This window comes from Enhydra lutris, unplaced genomic scaffold (genome assembly GCF_002288905.1).
Source record: "Enhydra lutris kenyoni isolate GAN:26980312 unplaced genomic scaffold, ASM228890v2 scaffoldscaffold34, whole genome shotgun sequence".
Lineage (NCBI taxonomy): Eukaryota > Metazoa > Chordata > Mammalia > Carnivora > Mustelidae > Enhydra > Enhydra lutris.
The window spans coordinates 6283892-6298168 of NW_019154118.1; the positions used below are offsets into that span (position 1 = coordinate 6283892).

General features: G+C 43.5%; 1 protein-coding gene across 1 annotated transcript; it reads left to right on the forward strand.

The window, feature by feature from the left end:
- Positions 1-4035: 4035 nt before the first annotated feature.
- Positions 4036-7563, forward strand: LOC111153917 (potassium voltage-gated channel subfamily J member 1). Its single transcript, XM_022513229.1, has 2 exons — positions 4036-4071; positions 6269-7563. Exons 1-2 carry the CDS (start codon positions 4036-4038, stop codon positions 7406-7408), a joined length of 1176 nt encoding a protein of 391 aa, XP_022368937.1. The 3' UTR covers positions 7409-7563.
- Positions 7564-14277: the final 6714 nt, after the last annotated feature.

A 14277-nucleotide genomic window follows, 5' to 3' on the forward strand; every position in this document is an offset into this window, starting at 1 on the left:
TTTGTCCTAGGCAAAGCCTTTATAAAAACACATTCCCTTTTCCCAAGTCTTCGGCTCGATATATGGTTCATAGGCAGTGATGTTCTGGGGAAGCTTTGTCACTTTCCTACAAGTCTTTGCCTTCACCTGGATGTTGTCTCCAATACAGCCCATTTGACTCCACACAGCAGAGACTCCAAATGGCCTGGGTCAGTGACGCCTGGTAAACTATTACCCACATTTAAATTTGTACCCTAATAATAACAGTTCTGACTATTTATTGTTTGATCGCTATGTTCTAGGAACTTCACATATGTGATTGCACTGAGAACACACTCTAGTCTTGGAAAGTATATTTTAACAGCCATTTCACAGGTGAGGACACATGTCAGAAGGACTATGTGGCTTTCTCAGGTCACCTGGTCATTAAGTGACAGAGCCTGAGTTCAAATCCATGACTCTGCGTACCCAAGCTAGGATTCCTTCCACCTGCCATGCTGCCTTTAGTTATTACCTGTGCCATGAACATCCTGGCTTAGGTGCTCCCATCCTCTCTTAATCTCCATGACTGGCACACTTCTGAAGTTATTCCGGTAATACTGGTGGCCCAGCTGGCTCCAGAGAAGTCTACAGAACATGGTGTCCTTTATGAGAGCACCAACACCCTTCAACCTTGTGATTCCCTGGCTCTCGTTCCCACACTCTTTTCATGGGAAGGAGCCAGGCACCTAGGAAGGCCTGCGTTGTGTGCCCACCCTGGACACAAGTGGATTTGTGGCTTCACAGTAGACCGGATCTGGGAAAATCCTTACCCCAAAGGAAAGGTAAGATGTTCCTGAAATGCTTTCCTACATCTAGCCTGGAAGAGTCCTGAGGTTCAGATATCCTTTAAGAGCTACAGGACCAGGAAAATTGGTTTCTACCAGCCCTGCCAGGGTCTATTTGAGAAGTGAGCTGTCTGATGGTGTTAACGACGTCAGCAGTGACTTCTCCTGGAATTACTGAAGGAAAGGGAAACAGCCCTCTGTCTCTTGTAGGTTCTGGGGGTAGCCTGGGAGCTAGATGACTCAGGGCTTGTCAGGGGCCTGAGGGTTTGCAAACCCAGTTGGGTGGATAGCCTACAATAGCTTGAGATCATTTCCATAGGAAACAGGAAGTGCTCTGCCTCGCAGCTAGGTGCAGAGCACCTTAGCGAAGTTGTGTGCAGAAGAGCGTAAACTTGACACCCAGCCTGCTGGGTCTCCTCTTTTGATGGTTGCTTTAAACCCCATACTTAAGCCTTTTGGGGAAGCAAACCTGCCCCACTGCGATAACCCAATCGTTTCCTATCTGTGAGGGACTGGGGAGCAGGGGCTGTGGTCCCTAACTCTTTTTAAAGGTTTCCTAGCCTAGCACCCGATACATAGTAAATGTTCAATAAGTCAAGCGTTGGCTTGATTATGTTAACGGAGAAGGCTGAGACTGTGCCCCAGAATCCCATTCGGTGCCTTGCTGTGTTTAGTTGGCAATGTTTGTTGACTCAGTTGATTGTTGGTTTAAACAAAGCAGCAAAATTTGATGGAAACTTGAACTCCTCCACCACGGTTGCAAAGGAACCACAGAAAATCATTTGATTTCTGCACTCGGGACCCAGAACTCTTGGGTCCTACATTTAACATAAAAATCTCAACTCTTGAGAAATGTCCCCAACGGAAGTAAAGCGATGAGACACCTGACAACAAGGCAGACTCACGTTGTATGCAAACGAAGGGTGCATTTTTACGGGAAGAAGGAGATCCAGGAGGAAAATATGCTTATTTTCAGGAATTTGAAGGACCCATAAGCGGAATAGACTTCAGACTTCATTAGAATTACCATGAGTCATCCCTGAAGCAGAACTGGACCACTGTTCTTCATACGGGTTTGTTATTTAAGTCAACAATGAAAATATCTCACATGGCATTCCACCACCGAGTGTGTGGCCCTTGCTTGCCTTTCCAGCCTCGTGTCTCACTGACAGTCACCTGGCTTCTCTCTCAGCCCCTCACACTCTCTTTCTTCTCCTGCCCCGGAGTCTGGATCATACACAATTACAGTGCAGTTGGTTAGTTACTACACACTCAGGTGTGTCTCTTCTGAAATATTGCCATTTGTGGAAGACCCATAGAAGTGACAGCAAACTCATTGCTTTGATGCATGGGTTGATGGATTTCTTTGTCATCGCTCAACAAATAGTTATAGTGCCTATGACAGGTGAGTCTAACACCATCCTCATGTCTTGCCCTTGATAACACATCTTTGCCTGTCAGATAAGATGCTCCCCAGGGGCGCTTGGGTGGCTCAGTGGGTTAAGGCCTCTGCCTTTGGCTCAGGTAATGATCCCAGGATCCCGGGATCAAGCCCCACAATTGGGCTCTCTGCTCAGTGGGGAGCCTGCTTCCCCCCCTCTCTCTGCCTACCTCTCTGCCTACTTGTGATTTGTCTGTCAAATAAATAAATAAGATCTTAGAAAAAAAAAAATATGCTCCCCAGATCATTCCCACTGTCTCTCATCTTGACATCGCCTACCACCCACACTTGACTGGAATCTTCTTCTCAGTGACAAGGAAGGTGCCATTTGGCAAAGGATCACATCTCTAAAGTCTAGCACAGAGCCTGACACACATACTAGCAGCAACATTGTTGAATCATGATAGAAAAATAAATTAATGAATGCAAAAAGACAGTGACTTTTCTGTCCCCTGAAGTACTGGGCAGAGCGTGGATACCCATCTGATAGAGATCTTTTAGAAAAGGTGTTCCTTTGGGCAGATGCACACCATACCACATTGTAATTGCTGGTTTCCTGAGCTCACTTCCTCATTCAACTGTAAGCCCCTTGAGAATGGGAGCAGGTTTGATTTGTTTTTGAAATCCAACACAATAAGCATACACTCAGTGTTTGGAAAGTGTACAAAAAGTCTATTTTCTGAGAACAGACTCTTTACAGAACAAGAATACTAGAGCACTGAGGGGAAAAAATGGCAATGATAGAATTCACCTGCTTTGCCAGGCCACTAAGAGTACCTTGGTAAATATTAGCTAATGTACAGCCCTTTGCTTGCTATTAAGATTTACTGATTTCAGTAGAAAGTAACCTAAAATCCATACATGCTACACAACACAGACAACCAGGGTCAATCTCTGACCACCCTGTAGTACAAAAAATACATATTTGCCCTGTCTGTGGCTAGACGAGATGTCATTGTCTAAGCAAAGTAGGCTATGTGCCGATTATAATGGGTCTGCCATGTGAATTGTGGGTTTGGTCAAGGGATGGATTTATCCCATATTCTTACATTCTTTAGGTATCATTCTTCTCACTGTCTGAGTAAATAAATCAACAGCATTGGCCAACACAGTACATGTGAAAAGTACTTTCAGTAAATGCCAGATTTTACAAAGTAATTCCAACAATAAAGGCTGTTTTTTAAATCTGTTTCTTACATAACAGAGACTATTGTATAGAGAGATTGACCAGTATCTTGTTTCTTCCTGGTGTGACCTTACTTTCATCTTACAAATATTTACTGATCTAAGTCTATGTATTCACCTGTATCTTTGTGAACATTTGGAAATCTCAGGATCTCAGTGTGTTTCAGAGAACAGGCTCAGAGATCGATGATAACTAATTCTTTCTTGTGAAAAGCTAACAGGCATGACCTATGAGAAACAGCAAGAGAGCTATATAGAGCGTGGCAAAGGAGAGGAGGAAAATGCTGGAACTCATGCCATGCCTGCTGCCCAGGGACCTTAGCTGGGGGGCTGTCATGTCTTAGCATGACGGTATTCAAGCCATGTGAGGTCTGGGGGAAAAAAACAACAACACTAAATACCCAGCTTGGGGCTTGGGCTGAGAACAACCAATTGCCTTGGTTTAAGCCACCCAAGTCCACTATCAAATTAAGTGTTTTCAAGCTAAGACAAATTAACATCAGTCCACTGACCAAACCCTGAAATAAATTAGGCTGAGTCTAAAAGAAATCAGCCTGCACACAGAGACCAACTCCCAAGGCCACTTCGTGGCTTTCCCCAGGCATGGATACATCAAGTCAGAATATGCTTAGGATGTTGGTAAGTGCAGACAGTCTGGGGAAGACATTATAAGCTGCTTGCTTTTGTTTTAGCTCTTTGCAAGGCCAGGCAGATATTTTATTAATAATGCAGGCAAGGAAACCCAGACTTAATCAAGAGATAAATCAGAGGCTATTTATTCATTCTACAGAAATACTCTTTACCTTCAAAAATGAAATGAACTTAAGAGAGACTGGAAGAGAGAAGTTGTGAGGAAGAGAAACTCAGAAGGTGTGTTTCAGGAGTCATCTCTGGGAATATAATGTGTGACAAAGAGAATGTGGATTTGCCTGATAAATGTTGGCTTGAGAATTATTATTTTATTTCTACAAAGAGCATTTAAAACAGTGTGTGAGCTTCCATGACACAGGGGGAGAGAGGAATGTAAACCAGGTTAAACTATGTGTGTGTGGAGAAAGGAGAGAGCCTGGGGAGGGGGTAGACTTTTCTTCAGTGTGCCTCACTTGGGACCAACCCCTAGGACTCTTTGGGGACTTGAGATCCATGAGGGTTGGGTGGATGTGGGCAGGGCCCTCTGAGTGTGTGCACTGCTGTTTGCTCTCCTGGTAGCCTTTTCTTTCTCTGTAGCTTTAGAACTTGTCGTCAAAATTTCAAATCACCACAGCTGTGGTTTTCTCTTCACCACTTCTACCTAGTGTTGGCTTCTTATGTTTTCACCTAGTTTAAGGCTATGAACAAAACACTGTGGGATAGTACTTTTGTTTAAAATGTATCATTAAGTTGGTTTCGCTTCCTGGTTTGTATGAATAAACACATTTTTGAAGGGGGATTTTTAAGTCTATTTTAGAAACATATTTACATTTAATTAAAAATACCACGAAGACCTTGCTAACCATGGTGAGAGCACCTTGGAGTGGGGGAGGGCACAGCTAGGGGAGGAGGTAGTCTAGTGTTGATAACCGTGGCTTTCATCATTGTTGGCTGTTTAGGGGAAAATCCCTTCACTTTTCTTGCTGTAAACTGGAAGTCACAATAATGTCATCAACAAGAAACCATTGAGTAGATGGTATTTTGAAGAGCTTACTTCATTCACTGAGTTATTTCATTCATGCTCGTTGAATAACTTGTGAGTGCCCATAGACTGTGTTAACAGCTGGGGCAGAGGAGTGAATAAAGCATGGTTCTACGTTTATGGAGAATTATTTGGAGTATTATTTAATTCAGAGCTTCCCAGTCCTTCAGCTAAGAAGCAGGGAAGAAAGCATGAGATATTGATGGTGACCATCATACTATTCCTCTTAGGAATCTTGGCATATCATGGAGAGAAAAAGGAAAGAGGCTTGTACATCCATTGAGCAAACTCCTGGGATCATATGGTAGGACTTGGCCAAACTGTATTAAGGAGCTCTGTTCTAAATAGTCTCAAGCATTTTAAAAAAGAAAAAAAGGAAGGTGACCAATAATTGTCTTAAAATGTTTCAGGCAAATCTGACTTTAGAATATAAAATTTAATAGCTGAGATGCAGCCTATTAGAGGTTCCTCCGGACTGGAAGCAGGGAACCTTATGGTTTATGTTTTTAGCTGTCATCCTGCCACTGGTTAGTACATGACTTTGACTATACTATTAAAATTTTCTGAATCTCAGTGCCTTCACTGGATAAGTGGGACAATAATTGGGACAAGATTTCTTTTACCATTGAGTGAGAATGGCAGGAAAGAGGATGGTTTAAGTAGTATATTGATGAACCCTTTTAATGGTTATTTATTTTTATATATTACAAAAAATACAAACGGTCTTTCCAGCTTCTGCTTTCACAGCTATTTTTGCTTAGCAGAAGGCAAAACTTTATTAAAGTAAAAGGAGAATCGATTTAAAGAATAATATCAGATAAATCATAATACAGGTCATAGATTGGTTATCATGTACATTTTTAAGTTTGTGTGCCACTGATTAAGGTCAGGAAACACTTGAATACATGCCGTCTAAAGTTCCTTCCATTCCTATCTCTCTATAATTATTTTTCCTCTTTATAGTTAAGCAATATGATCTTCTGGTGGAAAGTTTCAGTTGGAAAATAGTATTGTTGTATCCAGAATAAACGGTCAGCTTTCCTTAATGATCAGTAAATCAGATTGTTTTGAATGGTCTTTCATATATGTGAAGTATATATGAGTCACCTAGTCCACTGTTGCTGTAAACATCATTTTGTTTTGTTTGTTTTTGATGTATTTCAGATCAGAGTGTTGACAGAAAGAATGTTCAAACATCTTCGGAAATGGTTTGTCACTCACTTTTTTGGGCATTCTCGGCAAAGAGCCAGGCTGGTCTCCAAAGATGGAAGATGCAACATAGAGTTTGGCAATGTGGAGGCCCAGTCAAGGTTTATATTCTTTGTGGACATCTGGACAACTGTGCTTGACCTCAAATGGAGATACAAAATGACCATCTTCATTTCAGCCTTCTTGGGGAGTTGGTTCTTCTTTGGTCTTCTGTGGTATGCGGTAGCCTACATCCACAAAGATCTCCCTGAGTTCCATCCTTCTGTCAACCACACCCCTTGTGTGGAGAACATTAATGGCTTGACCTCAGCTTTTCTGTTTTCTCTGGAAACACAAGTGACCATTGGATATGGATTCAGGTGTGTGACAGAACAATGTGGCACTGCCATTTTTCTCCTTATCTTCCAGTCTATACTTGGAGTCATCATCAATTCTTTCATGTGTGGTGCCATTTTAGCCAAGATCTCCAGACCCAAGAAACGTGCCAAGACCATTACCTTCAGCAAGAATGCAGTGATCAGTAAACGGGGTGGGAAGCTTTGTCTCCTAATCCGTGTGGCTAATCTTAGGAAGAGCCTCCTTATTGGGAGCCACATATATGGAAAGCTCCTGAGGACCACAGTCACTCCTGAAGGAGAGACCATTATTTTGGACCAGATCAATATCAACTTTGTAGTTGATGCAGGGAATGAAAATTTATTCTTCATCTCCCCATTGACAATTTACCATGTCATTGATCAAAACAGCCCATTCTTCAACATGGCAGCAGAAACCCTTCCCCAACAAGACTTTGAATTAGTGGTGTTTTTAGATGGCACAGTGGAATCAACCAGTGCTACCTGCCAAGTCCGGACATCCTATGTCCCAGAAGAGGTGCTCTGGGGTTACCGTTTTGCTCCCATAGTATCCAAGACTAAGGAAGGGAAATACCGAGTGGATTTCCATAACTTTAGCAAAACTGTGGAAGTTGAGACCCCTCATTGTGCCTTGTGCCTTTATAATGAGAGAGATGCTAGGGCCAGGATAAAGAGAGGCTATGACAATCCCAACTTCAGTTTGTCAGAAGTCAGTGAAACAGATGACACCAAGATGTGACAGTGGTTTTTCAACAGGAGTAAAGTGAATTCTTGAAGATACCTAGTGACTAGAAGTATTAGGAAACAATCAACAATTTGAGGATATGAAATTAGAACAAGAGCCTTCAATGTCTATCAGCACCATGCCCCTTGAACCTCACAGCCACAATCTTATAAGACATATAGCTCTACAAGGCAACTGCATTAGAACATGCAATATTCTTATAGGAAATGGCAGTATGGAAGCCATAGGAGTTCACTTGGAATCTTGAATACAATTATTTGAAATCATGCAGTGTTAATAGAAACAGAATCCTCAAAAGTTTCATGGACAGGCCAAATGAGATCTTAAAAGTCTCCTTAAAGAAGTTATGAGCTTTAGAAAGGATCAGGGGAAAACCATACTCTCATTTTGATTCTACTGATAAGAAACAAGCCACTTTTATTTTAACATTGGTGGCTTTTATCAAGGGAAAAATGGTCTCCCTTGAGAGAGCCGTTTTTGGTTAGTTGGAGGAGATGAACTAATCAGAGATGGTAAGAAAAGACTGGTACTCCAAGAACATTTGTGAGGCTCTGAGCTTCTCCAGCCCTGGTTTTGGAGCTTCCATCTTAGTCTGGGTCATGTTGTGTTTCCTGAAGAGCAAGGGAAGGCTCAGGTCACCGACTTTGCATCTCTACGTATCAACGTGGGGAGGAACACTGAGCTTAACCTGCTTTATAGCACATCCAGATGCTGCAGCCCAAGTTGGGTTTTGGTCTAAATGATATCACATGGTACATTTAGACAGAGGATAAATCATCACCCTAGAATCTCAATGAATACTTTCCTAAAGAAAGAATGCTTGATTTGAAAATGGTGATATTTCTTCCAGTTTGTGCTAAGTGGGATAAGGGGCTACAAATCCATTGAAAGAATATTTCCTGGCCTTCCACGAAGGCAGTGAAGAGTTTGAAGGCACAATGTCACCTTAGGAGGGAGAGCACTTCCAGTGCTTCTGAGAGAAAAATTATCTTGTGTTTTTGTGCCTTGAGTTTGTACTGAAATGCGTTGCTAAAGAAGACTTGTGGAGAGGAAAGGGTCTGTGACCCCACAGGGAGGCAAACATGAGGTATGTTTTCCTCTGAGGGCCAACAAGACATCTTCCTCAAAGGGACCAATTTAATATAGGGATTGATCTTTAGGGAAGGGTTTTACTATGAATGTCTCATTCGGTCCTCCACCTCCATGATTTTGAATCTATTCTGGAAGGAATGGGACTCAAAGCACCTTAGGAATCAAAATGTTTTCAGTGTGTTGATTCATAAATTAAATTTCTGAAACTGTGCACATGGTTCCAAAAAGGTCAGTTATTGTGTGTTAATTGTAACAGACCAATAGGGGACATCCCTCTTGCTGAGGGTGGACTTTCTCCTGGGCAACGTGGGTGAGATGGGAAGATGGCAAATAGGACCATATGTTGTCTGGATGCCAGCTCACCCTGGAGGAAATGACCCTGTGGTTACAGACATGCCTCTTTCTGTGCCATTCCTGATGATCACTCCAGTGTGTCTTGGGCACACAAAATGGCGTGGTGGCAGTTTTCACTGATGATGGTTATGTCTTCCCAGACCTGGTATGAGTTTGTTCAGATTCATACACATGCTCTGGTCATTCTGAGCAAGACCAGTACAAAGTCTGATGGGCTAAGAGTTGTGCACTTTGTCAGTGGCCTTAACGCTAGATGCAACAGGCCTACATGAGAGATTAGTCCATGCCTCTAAGTGTGCTGGCCCTGCAATTTGGTCTATTGACAAAGCTAAAGGAAATGAGGTATGGCAAGCCCAAGGAAGCCAGAATTCTCTGCTGGCCCACTGTCATGAAGTTTTATGGCTCTGTAGTCCCTTCACAAACTGGCGGGTCAGAACATATTCCTTCTGGTCTGTTCTGCTCATTAACAGCATGCTCGGGAATTGGTGGAAGTGAAATGATCTTGTAAATCTAGTCCTTTTGATGGTTAAGAGAGCTGAACAACTGGAATCTTTGTGATTGGCATCTCCTTCTAGGTTATTCAGTGGAAATCTGTGCTTTCAAATATTCCTTTATAAGGATTAAGGCATTCTGCTAGCTGGCTTCTCTTTCTTCATGAAAATTCCCATCCAAACTCTAGCAACCATTAATATACTTATATCCAATAAAACCCTGAGGAAATGAGGGTCCACAGGACCTTTTAATAATCCTAAGGGGATGGCTGGAACCCAAAAGCAGCATAAAAAACCTGGACGTTTAAAAACAGGGGGTGACTGAAGACATAGAATCTCAGTGAGTAAAGAAAATAAATGGGAAATAGAAGGTTTCAGAAGGCTAACTTGCCTAAATGCCAACGCTAAAGGCAGGGTTTTTATTCCAATGAAACAACATTGTTCCCAGGAGGAGCAGACCATATTAGCACTGTAATTGCTACAGGTATGCCATATTGTTAGATTTACTGAATTATCTATTCCAGTATTTCTTTTTCTTTCCAAGAAAAATTGCATACCATCACACTGTACCATATTCAGAGTTTTCCTTGGTACTGACTCCCTTTGAAGTGCCTAATTTAGTTTTCTTGCTATTGGGGTTTTAATTTGGAGAGTCCCAACCTGGTTTAATGTCCCAGGACTTGGGTCCACTCTGGTGCCAATATTCAGATTTAAGATTTGAGAGATGATCTACAAATTTATTTTCTAAGAGAGAAAGGGTAGACGGAAAAGATCCTCTCAAAAAAAAACAAAAAAAAAAAGAGAGAGCCTCTCTAAGCTGCCAAATCTAAGAAGTGAGAGGATTCGAGTGTCTCTTTCCATGGCTAATGGGGGAGTCACAGGACAGCAAAGAACTTTGCTGGTGGACTGCGTGGACAGTGGAGGTGGCTTCCTTGGAGATTTTTCCACAAAATGGGGCATGGCTTCTCCAAGGGAGGTTCGGTGCATAGTACCGGGGATCTTTCCCCATCTAGAACAAACTTGAAAACCTCTGATGCGAAGAATGCAAATAAGCCCTTGAGCCCGCCCCTGGGCCGTTGTTGTCTGCCATTACAGGAAGTGCGTGTCAATCAAAGCTTGACAGGGGAGATAGAGCATTTTATTTTGGAAGCCAGAAGTTTGAGAACAATGACTGGAATTTCCTCTTTCTGTCCAGCAAGGGCTGTTTGTCACTGGGGAGATAAAAGTCCAGGGGTAGGGAATAAAGGTTATCGGGAACAGCGCAACACAGAGCCGTGGGGGGGGGGGCGCCGCGGGAGGAGGGGTTATGGAGGAAATCTATTTCAATGCCTGTCATTGAGTTTCCATTAAAAGAACATTCAGTTAGGAATTCAAAAATAATTTAATCTCCCTAGCCAGATGCACCCAGCTGGACTCCTTGGAGCCAAGCCCTGCAGACAGGGAGATCTGCACTTGGGGCTGCAGGGGCTAGGGACTGGGGAAGGGCACTCCTGCATCTCCAAACCAAGCATCTTTGACTGCCCTGGGTGTTGTGGAAGACATGGGCATCTTTTAGGCTCATGAGACACCCCAAGACCTGGGCTATCACAGAAGAAACTTAATGCCAGGGGCTACTTACTGAGTTCTTACTATGTTTGAGGTTCTGTTTTAAGCATTTCCTATACATTACCTTATTTAATTTCCCCAATGGTTCCAGAAGGTACTATTTTTACATTTATTTTTCACTTGAGGCAGCTCAGGTAAGGAACTTGTCCAGAGTTACTAGCTAGTAAATGGCAGGGCTGGGATTCAAGTTCCGATCTGTCTTGTAAGCCCACATGTTTAAAAGAGTTCAAGTCTGCATCCTACCATGGGCCCTCCCTCTGAAAGGACCCACCAGGGCCATCAGACGTTTACCTTGAACCCAAGGAGAGTTGGCACATATTCCTGGTCCCGTCTCACACTTTGGGAGGAACCCCTCATTGCTCAGCACAGGCTAGAGCCCCTGCTTGGTGCTTAATGAACCTCCGTGGACTTCCACGTTCTCGGAAGAAGTTGTGTTTCCCCGAGGCCTCTGGGTAATTGGCTAGGTCAGCGTCTGGAAATTTCGTGGCTATCCTGAAGATTTTCCTAGGCTGTTGGTGCAAACTATCTCTGTACATCTACATATATGCTAACTATACATGTAGTTACGTGTCCTTTTATTTTGATCTCTGAGTAGTCTCGCACTGGAGGTAGAGGCAGCTCTTATTTCCATTTTGACAGATGTACAATGGAGCCTCCGTTATTCCTGGAGGACGGCGTCTACATTCTTCATTCACCTCTGTGTTTCTGGCACCAACACCGTGCCTCCCATGGCCAGTAAGTGGATTTTGAATCAGTAAATGGATGAATGAAGGATTTGCTTGAATCAATATGGTTAGGAGGGGATTTGAAGCAATAGCCATCCAAATGACTTTTGACAAGCTACCTCATTCACCAGCAGAAGGGCCTTGATAGATGACTTCATTTCATCTCTGATGACATTTTTATGATGTGTAAAACTGAGCTTTGAAAAAGAGGTAAGGGGAGAATTAAATAAAATGAGGGACCTAAGGATCCCTTTACGAACAGTAAATGATTATTGACGTGGTGGAACAAGGTGGGAGTGTGGGTTTGGAGCAGAGGGGATGAAAGGCGTGAAGAGCCTAGAACGCACAGGCCTGGGAGGGGCTGGGACAGAGACCAGAGGAAGCCTCCAGAAGTAAGTGATAGGACTGAGGCCTCCTGGATATTGGACAGGCTGTGAGTTGGGGGAATCTGAGTAGGATCCTGGGGCCTGGGACTTCATTTCAAACTGGAGGCCTGCTGTGAGCCAGGCACTGGGGATGCTAGAATGAGGAAGGAAGGATGATTTCTAGCAGGGTCAGAAAGGATCCCGAGGGACTCACACCAGCCTTGTGGGCCAGAGCTAAGCTGGAAGACAGTTAATTGTGGAGAAAGTAATTTTCTCACCTGATGCCCATGTGCTTAGTGTAGTTTCTGTAGGTGATATTGACATGATTGTTAACAACAGGACTATTGACTACAGTTTTAAAATTGGTTGGGATTTTTAAAAAGTCTTTATAATATGTCCTACCAGGGATATGTTGTCAATAAATAGTTTTAAAATTACGGGAAGTAGTGCTTCCCTTTGTGATGGTGTACCCACTTCACAGTTAGGTTCATATGTCTCAGGTTTTTGTTTTTGTTTTGTTTTTTAACCAATTATTAGAGCTTGTTGATTGTTCCCCTTTTGATATAACTGTTTCAGCAATTATGCAAAGAATTTATGTGGTTTCAAAAATCATAGACTAGAGTACAGAAAATTCATTGCTATGTCTGTGCCCTCCCTCTTCCCTTCTTCTGGAAAGGTAACCATTCTTATTAGTTTAACATGCTACTGTTTCACTTGGAAAAGTATAAGCAAAACATACATATTTATATCTCCCCATTCTTACACAAAAGGTAGCATTCTAGGAACATTGTCCCACAGTGTTTTGTTCACTTAACAATATATCCTGCCGATCGCCACGTTAGGATAATTGCTGATGATAACAACATTGCTGGGATCTTCCTCTCCACTGTTCTTCTCTGGTTTTTGCCAAAGTGGCTGGAATCTTGCTTCAGAGGCCCCTGTCCTGCTGTCCTAGGCCTGAGAGATTGTGGATGTGACTGGTTTGCATTCCTAAAAGTCTGCCTCTCTTTGCAGAGGGCCTGTAGGCCTTACTCTGAGGAAGAGCTCGCCCTTCCAGAAGGAGGGTTCTCAGCAGGAGACAATGTGCCTGGGAGCAGCAGCTCCTTAGGGATCAAAACTCCCTGGAATTTTGGCCGGTTAGAAAGTCAGAACAGGGGGCACCTGGGGGGCTCATTTGGTTAAGCATCTGCCTCACTCAGGTCATGATCCCAGGGTCCTGGGATTGAGCCCCGCCTCAGGCTTTCTGCTCAACAGAGAGCCTGCGTCTCCCTCTCCCACTGTCTGCCGCTCCCCCTTTCCCTCTGCTTGTGTACTCTCTCTCTCTCTGTTAAATAAATAAATGAAATCTTAAAAAGAAAGAAAGTCAGAACAGGTGCTCTCAAGGAAAACATCCTCATTCCTGGACATGGTCTGGGGTCTCTGCTAAGGAGTGGGGGGGATTCATTTCCTGGGACATTCTGGTTCATCTCTTCTGATTGAGTTCCATGGACTCTTTGGAGGTTGGGAGATCAGGGAACCCACCAATTGTATGCAAAATTCCATGCACAAATATTAAGATTAAAACAACAAAATGAATTAAATAAATAAAACACTCAGTAGAAGTGTGAAAAAAAATCCTGAGGGAAGTAGAGGTGGGGAAGGCTTCTTCAGGATGGCACCCGACTGGGCTTAATACTCAGAGGAGGTCTGACATGGGGGGGTGGTGGAAGGCGGCCAGGCGGGCAGGTAAGTCCCAGGCTAACAGAAGGACAGGATGTACATTTGCATGGGGCTTCTGGGAGGTGATAGGCTGGTTTACATGGCTGCCCCATTGGCACAGAGTGTGGGGGGAAGTAGCCATTTATGGTCACGAGTCACAGGTTTGGGGTGGTGTAGGATGGATTGGAGAAAAAATTGGAGGTGGAAATTAGCTTTCAAGGGAGGGAGGGAAGGTGCCACCACCGTCATTTTTCAGTGGGGGAGTGGGGAGTAAAATATGTTCAGAGACCCTAGGACTTGCCCAGGTCACTTAGCCACAGATGGGAAAGCAAGGGCCAGAGCCCAGGGCTTCTGTTTTCTGGTTTGTTTAGTGCTCTTCCCTGGACCACCCACAGCCCTCATACCCAGGGCTCACTGTTCCTGAAAGAAAGCTTCCCAGGAAGATGGTAGCCAAGGTTAGGAGATTGTTTGCCGGGACCGAGGGCTGGTGAGTCCAAGTCAGGGAATGGAGAAGGCACCACGTACTTGAACTG